The sequence below is a fragment of the Lolium perenne genome, chromosome 2 (genome assembly GCF_019359855.2).
Source record: "Lolium perenne isolate Kyuss_39 chromosome 2, Kyuss_2.0, whole genome shotgun sequence".
Classification (NCBI taxonomy): Eukaryota; Viridiplantae; Streptophyta; class Magnoliopsida; order Poales; family Poaceae; genus Lolium; species Lolium perenne.
Window position 1 is genome coordinate 300,306,521 of NC_067245.2, and position 11,208 is coordinate 300,317,728.

An 11,208-nucleotide genomic window follows, 5' to 3' on the forward strand; every position below is an offset into this window, starting at 1 on the left:
CAACAAATTCCATATAGGTATCTACATTACTCCCAAAATATTGGAATTTGCTGCCATGGACTATTTGTGGCAGTGTGGTCATTTTTCCATCACAACATTACTTCTAATCCATATTTGACACTAACTCTTAGGAGATACTCTCCCTTTGTTTCATGTAGCTGCATGGAATAGCTAGGATGTAGATGACTCCTCAATCTTGGGCATGATCATATTTAGGCAATGTCATTGTTTATCCAACAATCTGTTATTCCTAACCCATATATCGGCACTAGTTCTTAGCTCCACCCCTATTGAAGAGGTGTATATTGTAGATGAGGAAGTACCGGACTACTAATATCTCATGATACCACCCAATTATGGTAGGAAAATATTATTCCATATAAGTTATGAACAAACTTATCATCATCCAACTGGATACTAGATAGTTTGATCTTTCGATCTTGGCCCCCTCACAGAGTACCCCTGCCTTCACTTATACATGTCTCTGCTAACTCTAGTTCTTTCATGGAAAGTACAATATCTTGCAAGAATAGAGCACTCATGGAGAATCCTTATTTGAGAACTTTTTTATAAATCAACCGCTTATTTTATGGTGATAAAATAAATCCCAAACATACCAAAGTGTGGTACAAGTTTTGGATCCACTGGGCAAACCACCAATAGAACAATACAATGTGACATAGTTCATCGGATGAAAATAAAGGAAATCTCTAGGAAACTAGCACAAGTAACCCTGATGAGATTATTGACCCCAGTAAATGCCATCCATAATTCTATGTGCTCCCCCCTATGATTTTATCTTGGTGTGCGGTAGGGACATGCACTCCCGGGCCTTCCTTCTGCTCAGCAGTTTCCATAGCTGAAATCAGACAATGAATTGTTATAAACCATCATCGTCCCATTAAATAAAAAGCCTTTAGTAGGACCTTTATTTTGGATGTTGGTATTAGCGAGAGTTGTGTATATTATCCACTATCGGCAGCGGGACTGGCATGAGATGCCTTGAAGAATATGAAATAACTTAGTAAGGGCAGGAGTACCACACGCAGTCCATCAGGTAATCAAGAACACATGAAAATCTATGTGGTCTTTGTCTTAAGGCTTTCCCCATATCACGAAAAGACCATACTGAGGGTAGTGGTTTTCTTGCACCTAGATGTCACTTGTAATATAATCATACCACTAATTATCTTACAAATGAAGGTCTTTCCCTTTCGTGGGAGCTTAGATTTCCATATCTCTTTGCATTCTAAGACACTAGCAACATTGTAAAGGGTTGTGTAAAGTGAGATAGAGGAATTTTTCCTTGATTACTTCAACATCCAAGAGTACTGTTGGTGAGCAACAAGCAAGCAAAACCTCAAGCTCATGACATTGCCCTAGTTCATGTTACCAATTGGCCCGTACGGATATGAGAGGACAACTAATACTATCGGCCCCATTTTCTTGGCCTCCGAAGAACAATACAAAATCAACACCTTGTCCTTTGAGAAATCACTTCAGGTTATAGACAAAATAATGTTCGCCAGATGTCTATTTGGTCACTTGGCAGGACATATTTTTGTGGCGATTCTGGAGTGGAGACACTTCATTATATGAAACAAACTCCCCACAGCCTAGGAACTCAACCCACTACTTCTTCAGAAAGAACATGTGGATCGTATTGCTTGCCATATCCTGGAGTTCTAGATGAGGAAACGATGCTTTGAGCCATGCTTGGTGTTAGGGTGTAAGGAGCACACAAGATCTTATACTCCCACCTACTAGAAACCATAATTCTATCTAGGAAGCAACCAATAAGTTAATTTTTTTATTAGTTCAATTAAACATTTAAACCTCACACCAATGTGCCTAAGTTGCCGCAAGAATAAATCCGCAATCCAATCTAAATATGTCCAAAAAAACGATGAGTACTTTGGAGTTGCTACTATCATGAGATCTCAGGAAGTTGAAATATCCCCCACCACCACTAGGCGGGGTTAGGACCACATCTATGGATTTCTACCCATAAGTCTCATGATCGCATATGGTTAGCACACTAGTACAAACTCGCTAATTAGAGACTGCAAGTCGGTTTTGTCCCAAGTAATTGAAAGCCGATTCTGCAGGCGAGCCTTAGACGGTTGGGAAGAATGACCCGACTATAAATCTTAGAGGCCCTTATAAACTATGCCCGCTTGAAAGAAGCGGGGCACCAAAGACGAATAATGCAGGAGACCGTATAGCTTAAATATCTTAGCCGGTTATTAAAATGAAGCACCTCAAAGAATGTGGTGAACAAAGGCGGGCAATACAGAAGACCATCTAACCTATCTTCCTTAGAGCTTATTAAAGTAAACCGTCTCAAAGAGAACCACATAGACGGGATCCATTAACTAACAACCGCTCGGGGGATAAATCTCAAAAATGCGCATGATCTGCTCGCTAATTGAATACCTGGCTAATGCAAAGGATCCACTAACCAACTTCCCTGATGTCAAAGGTATCTTCGTTTGCACTAACGATGATCCCACTAGAGTGCCTTGAAAGGAAGATTATTGAATGTAACTTGCGATTAGTGAAGCCAAGTTTTATTATTTCCTATAGGCCTATAATGTTGATTCTGGCGCAAGAGCTAGGCTAATTGGCGTTGTCTAACCAAATTAGCCTAATACACAATACTCCACATGGGAAACTTCATGGGAACCGAGGGGATCAGGCTTGGTCCCATTTTTTATTCCATAATCACTGAAATAGTAGGACCCATTCTGCCATGTAGGTTGATAGTAGGTGGTTTCCTTGAATAATTTCTTGGAACATAAGATGCTTCCAGCTCTAAAAGCAACCCTCAACAATATGAAATAGAGTCTCATCTTCTTGGGCTAGATCTCCACACAAAATCTCCGCAAGGGTCACTCTTAGCGAAAAACACTCATTTTTAGCCATTAAGGTTTAGATCTTCTAAAGAGGATATACAAGGCAGTGAAACTTGATCACTCCAAACCGCATACACCAAAGCCACTTATGCAAGGCCATAATTCCAAATGCTCAGGGAGAGTTGTGTTCAGATTTGGAGCCTTCCCGAATGCCCTTCTATCTCGGCTCGCCTTATCCAAGTATGAAAAGTCAATTTCCACATTCGAGGCAAGTGTAGATGCCTCGTCTTCATAAGAATTTGAGTTGTACTCACTTATTTGGGGAGACATAAATATCAAGCCTTTCTGAAACATCCCCATGAAGTCTAACCTTGGTAGAATTAGAGGGAATATAGGATGCAACGATGACTCATAATCGAGGTCCACCACCTTTCACTTAATGAAAGGAGATGACCAAGCTATATCTCAGTTTGCTTCTCGCTGCACTACTAGGATAAAGCATTGGGCACTTGTTTTGGATATAAGTGGCGCACTGCCACTACTAGCGCGCCACAAGTAACAACTAGTAGTTACATACCTCGAGGTATGCCACTGGTAAGCCCATGTACTAGTGACGCACTAGGTGGTGCGCCACTGGTAAAAAAAAATAGGCGCACCACTGGTATAATTTTGAAATCTTGGATCTAGCACCATTTTTTGAGATGTTTTGCTTGTTTATTTCTTTTTTTTTGTTTTCATGCTCATATCCTAGCCATCAGCCGGAGGAGATGGGGAGAGGAGGGATGGGCCGTGGGAGAGGTTGGAGGAGACCGACTAGGCCAGAGAGGATGGACGATGAAGGGAGGATAGGGTAGGAGAGGATGGAGGATAGGAGAGGATCGAGGTACACCGGAGAGGATGGAGGAGAGGGAGGGGCACCAGAGAGGTTAGATGAGAGGAGGTCGGAGAAGAAGGAGGAGAGGTGGGATGGAGAAGAGCAGGAGGAGGAAGAGTGGATGGAGGAGAGGAAGAAAAGAGAAATATGTGGAGGAGGGAGGAGGGAGGTGCATAAGGAGAGTGGGGTAGGTGGCCGGCCATTTCGAATTTTGGAGGAGGGAAAGATAATATTGGTACATCAAGACATAGTGCGCTACTGGTAACTTTTCTCTCTTTCGAACTCTTTTTCTAAAGCGTCAATGAACTATGTTTTCCTTTTTGATTTTTAGGAATATAAAAAATAGCTAAACGCCTATAGGCCATTGAAATGGAGGTAACTTCTTTGTAGATACATTTTCATTAATTTTTTTTTTCATCGAAGGTCATATGCAAAATCTAGAGCCATTTTTACCGAAAATAGCACCATTTTGCAAAAAAGGTTAAAATTCATGTTTGTGAATTTTCCTAACAACTAATACACATAACACATGGCCATCTCGAAAGATTTTGAAATTTGAAAATTCTAACATTTTCTTTTATTTGTTAAAACTGAAAAGACGATCAAAGGGAAAAGGGGTGGACATTTTTGTCAGCCCTTAGTAGTAGCCCACAAATGTACCAGTATGAACCAAGACTTGGTGCACCACTGCTAAGGGCTGTCCAAAACCCATCCTCTCCTAGACATACTAATAGTGCACCTTTAACCCTAGTGCGCCACCAGCAATGGGTTAGCAGTGTCGCATGTGTTAGCGGTGCGGCACTGCATTGTGCGCTACTACTAGCTTTATTGAGGCTAGCTGTTTTCCTAGTATTGTCGTTGCTGCCACACACGAGGAGTGGAGGAGTTTTCGCATATGGCGCTTTCTTTTTAGCCGTGTTCCCTTCTTATATGCCCACCTCCAAGTTTATTGTAGCCATAACCTTACTTTTGAATAGTGAAGGTGGTTATCTTATGAATTAGGAGGGGATAAATTCACTCCAGCGTTGAAATTGCATACACTCTGTAGATGGAAACTACACTTCCAGGGAGGTGGTGAAGATTCATTGAATTTACATTGGTGCAGAGGCTAGGTGCAATTAATATATCTTAACGATATTAATATATTCTCTTTATCCCAAAAATGAATTCAATACATGACCGTCATGGTGATATAATAATGTTTCTCTAGATGCACTCTTTGATACCTCATGTAACAGTCCTATGTGCAACCCGATTGATATTCTCGACCTATATTTTGTTGGCAGAGTTTCTGGCTTCTTTTGTAGGGGACATCGGGTTACACATCCCAGGGCGGTGTGGCAGATTCCTATTGAATTGAAGTTAACGACCTATCAAAACTCTGACACCAAGTTATTCTAGTACCATTTGAGTTGAAGTTGAAGACTACAATGCTCAAATTGTTATGTTACTAGCCGTGAGTCTTCATATGGTCTGGAGGTTTGGACTATGGTAATAATTGATGAAGGCGATAACCACTTGCCTTCTGCCAATGCTACTAATATCCCAAGAAATACTTCACGCACCCACTATTCTACACAAAGTGCTCCTCCATTGATCAACGATAGTGACTATAAAGAAGACATAGAAGAGGATGTGTTCCGTGCAACAACTGAAGCATCAAATGGGATGCAGGAGGATTGACGAATTTAGGCTTCAGCTTATTAGTACCCATTTGTGTCCACGAAGAGATTCTTTATTTTTGCTTAGTTTTTACCATTAGTCTGACATGAGTAAGTATCTTCTGAAGATACAGTTGATTCACAGGCTATGTTGTTTAGGATTTGCATTGTGCTCTCTAAAAGTTTCAGCTTTCAAGGTAGGACATGTTATTTTCCTTCACGGTCAACTCGGATTCTGGAGTTATTGTCTGATAATTATACTACAACCGTTATCATCGTGGGCTTGTGGAATTCCTTGACAAAGGTTTGGGTGCGATTCAATTATGTAATTGTGTGCTAATAATTCTTATGCGTACTTGATTATAGCTACTGTCTCTTCATTCTTTACGGATGGGCATACGGCAACAATTTATGTATTCATGAGCTTATTTGAGTCATGAACCTTCAATTCAGTAATGGTACTAGAATAACTTCGTGTCAGAGTTTTGATAGGTCTTTAGTGGACAACCTGACTACATCAACCATGTGGTAAGTTCTTCCTCTGGTTGGATTTAATCGATGCGCGTGCTACAAGGAAATGACTTAAGTACGTATGCTTGCCATCGATTAAACATGATCAAAGGTAGTACTATAAATAGTTGTCTACTATGAAAGTGATATCCTGCGTTACTTACCATTTGTATTTTGGCCTCAAATTTAAACAAAATTGATATATCTATAGAGCCACATTCTAATATTTTTACCAACCTTATGAAATTCTTAGTATCGGCCATGAGGTGTTTAGTGTTTCGATTGATTTAGCTAAGAGTCAGGTACAGCTCTTAACGATTGAAAACTTCCCGGTTTCTGAACTTTCTCTAAAAAAGACACGTTCTAGAAGTGCCATATCGATAGGATTGCCAGTTTTGCTAATCTAATGAAACATATATATTTATTACTATTCTGTCCCTCTTGTGCATAAAATGTGCGGCCGGTTTAGACATATGTAAACCTAAACATGCCTGCATTCACTGCAGGAAAACGTCAAGGTGTCGATGGCCAAAACCAGTGCCGATGGATTTTTCTCGGGGCCTTCGGCACAAGTCCCGAATAGGGCAAGCCGCGAAGAAGACCGTTGACACAGCAAAGGCCGTCAGCACAGGGGCCTCCGCCGTGACGGCGAGCCAATGACGTTAGGGGGTAGGCCCTCTGCCGATGGCTTTGCTGTCGGCACAACCATTTTTTTTCTTCAGGCATCCCCCAAGATCGATATCGCCTTTTCAGTTTTGGAAAATTAAAAGAAAATAATAGAAAACTAAAAAAAACCTTCGAGATGGTCATGTGTTATGTCATCTTGTTTTAAGGGAAGTCAACAAACATGAATTTTCATATATTATGCCAAATTGTGTCATATTTCGGTAAAACGGCTTTTCTGGTTGCATACGACCGCCGGTGAAAATGTTTTTTTATATGAAATTGTATCTACGGAAAATTTTACATCTAAATTCAGTGACGTGTGGTCATTTGGACAACTTTTAGAATCCTCAAATTCAAAACAGAAACGAGACTTTTTCAGCGTTTTCTTTCGGGCAAATTTTTTTTTTTAATTTTTTTTATTGTTTCAAGATTTATTAACACTTATCTTATTCATTGTTATTTACTCAAATAATTGTTTGGAATCAAAAAATAAATAAGTGTGATATCATGGAATAAGGGTTAATAGGATTGATATGGTGCTATTGCGTAGAAAGCGGCTTTCGTCTAGCACCCCTGGAAGTTTTAATCCCGGTTTAAATAGGAACCAGGACTAATAAGTCCTATTAGTCCCGGTTTAAACAACGCAGGCTTTCGTCCCGGTTCGTTTTGAACCTTTAGTCCCGGTTCGGAGGTGGCTGCAGGTTGCCTCCGGGGAAAAAGCTTTTAGTCCCGGTTCGTATTACCAACCAAGCTTTCTAGGTTTTGTTTTGGCTCCCTAGGACACCTTAACCCCCCTTGGATCGTCTTTTTTAGCTTTGTAAAATAGAAACGAAAATGATAGAAAATTTAAAAAATAACATCTTTTGAGATTCCTATATGTTACGCAATCTACTATTAGGGGAAATTAACATATTTGAATTCAATTTTTTTGAAAAAAAAGGTTTGCAAAAAGGTAAATGGCTTTTTCTGGTTTCATATGGCGTCGAAAAAAAGTACTCCCTCCGTCCCAAAATATAAGGCGCCTAAGGTTTGGTCAAAAGTCAACGTGTTTAAAGTTTGACCAAGTTTATACACAAAAATATGAATATTTACAATACTAAATCATTATCAGTAGATTCACCCTAAAGTATATTTTATTAATATGTCAATTCGATATTGTAGATGTAAATATTTATTCCTAAATATTTGGTCAAAATTTGTAAAGTTTGACTTTTGACCAAACCTTAGACGCCTTATATTTTGGGATTGAGGGAGTATAATATATCAAAATGATCGTGGGAAAAGGTTATATCCGAATTCACCGGGTATTCCCGGTTAGCAAATTTTTTAGATTCTCAAAATTCCAAATAGAAATATGAAAGAAGGAAGATTTTAGTTTTTACCAGAAATTCAGGATTTTATATTTTTAATTTTTTTTAAATTAATAATAGTATCCTGCATAAATATTAATGTTACTTAACCATAAAGGAGGTTAGCCAATTTTTAGATTTTCAAATTTTCAGGTTTTAGGTTTGAGAAAAAAATATTAAAAAAATAATAAAAAGGTTAATGTTTATTTATTTATTCAAGATTATTATTACATCATTACTAGTTTATATTTATTAAAATAATTATTTGGAATTCAAACAATAAAGAAGTGTGACATCCACCAACATGTTAATAGGATTGATATGATACTAGTATCAATAACATGCGTGCGTAGCACTTGGAAATGGGATGAGAAGGAACTCGGAAGTTAAGAATGCTAGTGCTGGAGTAGTGGGATGATGGGTGACCGAGTGAGAAGTTTGACCACGAGTAAGTAATTTGACTAAAGATTAAGTGTAGTTAGAGACTAAACTTGTCAAATAACGGAAATACTATACTTTTGAAAAATAGAAAAAAAGAGGGAGTGAAAAATAATTAGAAAACAAATGGTAACCGGGACTAAAGGTCATTCGCCACGGCGCACGCCAGCAACCCACGATGGCGGGGCCTTTAGTCTCGGTTTGTTTTACAACCGGGACTAAAGGGGAGGACCTTTAGTCCCGAATGACTAGTCCCGGTTGCAAACACCTACAGCTCCTTTTTCTACTAGTCTCATCTACAGGAAGGTTGCCTAGAAGGAACGGAGAAGTTAAGCGTGCCGAGGCTAGAGTAGTGTGAGAATGGGTGATCGACCGGTAAGTTTGACCATTCGTGTAATTTGACCTAGGTGTAGTTAGAGTTAAAAATGATCTATGTGAGAGACTAATTTTTTTTAAAAAAAATAAAAAAGTTAACCAACAATTGCTAAACGACTGTTAGGTCTATGTTGACGGCACATAGGTTGTGCGGCAAGGTATTGTGTCGCCAATTTACTTGGTTGTGCCGACGATCGAAGGCCGTCGGCACCCTGTGTGAATGCTACCACGCTGGGCAAGTTGTGCTATAGCAAAAATGTTACCCGCGAGCCAAAGCCCACATATCCCTCTAGCACAGTGGTCATCGCAAAAAGTACCCCGAAATAAAATTAAAAGAAAAAGAAAAATGCAGGTGGCATCTAACGTGGCTGGCCCTCTTGAACATGGCCATCGCTATACACCTACCACCGGCAAGCGGCAAGCTTCTGTTGGTAGCTAGGCGGAACTACAGGGCCACAGTCATCGATGCCAACATCTGGTTTTGCTTACGCACCCCCTTGGCATAACGGCATGTGTGTCGATGTTCTGTGCCAGAAACCCCCATTGGCACCTTGCATACCCACCTGTATGCTGAAGGCTAGGTTTCGCCTAAGGCTATTTTGGATCGCTCGGCATGTCTACATGTGCCACATGTCTGTGTTTTAAACATAACATAAATCAAAATTTTGTAACCACATCATACTTATGTGGATAACTGGATATTGATTAGGTTAATTTGTTCAAAAATTCGTACAGTTGTATATGTTGAGGGCCTCTAATATGGTCATTGACATACGCCTACCGTCGTCAAGCTTTCATTAGTCTGGCGGAACTGCAGGATCACGTGGCAGAAATCTATGCGAATGTCAATGGTTTTTCCGGCGGGCACCGTCTACATAATGACAGGTAGATCAGATGGTGTGATGTTGGTAGAACAATGGACCAACCAAAGCTTGTACCGTTGTCTAGCTCTTCATATAAGCACAAATTCTTCCCGCTTGCTCATACCGGATAAGAGTTTCCTCCATTCTAAAATAAGTGTCGCACATTTATTTAGATTTGCATGTACATAGACTCTAAGAACGATAAATGCAAATTTAATAATCTATGTCACTTATTTTTAAACAAAGGTAGTACATATCTAACAGTTTAGATTTTACTGTGTGCTCTATGAAATTTTATCTTACCACCATGTTCTAGCTATTATCCTATTAGTGTACACATTATTTTACAGAGTCCCAGTTACGTCTAATAACATGGTAACAGGCCAACTCTGTTGATCAGTTTGTTTATCTCACGTCTCATGTGAATGTCTCTTTTCAGATTTAGGACGCGCTGTCCTCTAATTTGGATGGTGCCATTCTTTTCTCTTCAAACTGTACTGGTCCTTAGTGTCAAACCTGACATACATGTATGCCCATAAAACATATGCTCGTACATGTTACATAAAACCTTTAAATCTTGTCCATTAATATTATAGATCTAACCGTTTAAATAATTTTAATGATGTGGATTAGGGCCCTAATGTGGATTAACATGGTGTCTCTATTTTAGACCTCCGTATTGTGTTTTTAGTATATAATAGATAGATAGATAGATTACTAGTTTACTAAAAAACCACGGTAAGTAATAACCTCAAGTCGAGTATACTTTTATGTATTTTACTGGTATCCAAACAAGATCGGATGGCCGAGATTTCAGACTACGCTGCCTATATGTAGTACCTTTTCATCTAGTGTAGTTAATACTAGTAGCAAACAAAATGCTTATATACCTTACTAGTATTCCCTCCGTTCATTAATAGATGTCGGAAGATTTGTCTAAATTCGGATGTATGTATGCACTAAAAAGTGTCTAGATACATTCGAATTTAGATAAATTTTGGACATCTAAAAATAGATAGAGGTAGTACTAAACTTTGTATGCTAGCACCCAGAAATTAAGCATGCATGTACGTCGTAAGGCGGATGAATGCAGTTACCTTCCGTTCCGCTGAGCTGCTGGGGCGCCTTGACCAACAACGCGTGATGCCCTGGTGGCGAGTTGAAGTTGGCCCTTCCCTGCTTGTGCTGCTGGCTGCCGCCGGAGTCCCCTTCGTCGGAGTCATCCGTGGGGCCAAAGTCTATGTTTGCATTTCTGCGGAGGACGTGCTGCCAGATGCGACTGATCTCAGAGTCGAGCATGGGCTTTTCGAGAAAGTCGCACGCACCTTCAACCAGCGCCCTAATCACCTTCTCCTTGGACGCGCAGTCGGAGAACACTGCATCCATACACACAAACGGACGAACGCAGACAGATCAATCGATCAGTACACCTATAGACAAGCTAGCTAGAACCATGTGTGCGAGAGCAGATTACACGGGACTTACGGATGACCGGGTAATTCTCCTTGGTATGCTTGAGGAGCTCGAAGCCGTCGATTCCTGGACCCTGCGTGTCCGCGACAGCCATCACGAGGTCGAACCCCTCTGGATTGTCCCGTAATGCCCTCAGTCCTTCTT

At 40.1% G+C, this 11,208-nt stretch overlaps 1 protein-coding gene across 1 annotated transcript in view; it reads right to left on the minus strand.

Moving 5' to 3' along the window:
- Positions 1 to 530: 530 nt before the first annotated feature.
- LOC127330654 (two-component response regulator ORR27) overlaps positions 531 to 11,208 on the minus strand; it is an 11,034-nt gene continuing 356 nt past the window's right edge. The window contains exons 2-4 of the mRNA XM_051356791.2: positions 11,077 to 11,208; positions 10,689 to 10,967; positions 531 to 859 (exon numbers count right to left, since the gene is read on the minus strand). The exon at positions 11,077 to 11,208 is cut by the window's right edge and continues 21 nt beyond it. Of these exons, the coding sequence (XP_051212751.1) occupies positions 774 to 859; positions 10,689 to 10,967; positions 11,077 to 11,208 (497 nt within the window). The 3' untranslated portion in view covers positions 531 to 773. The remainder of the gene's footprint in view (positions 860 to 10,688; positions 10,968 to 11,076) is intronic.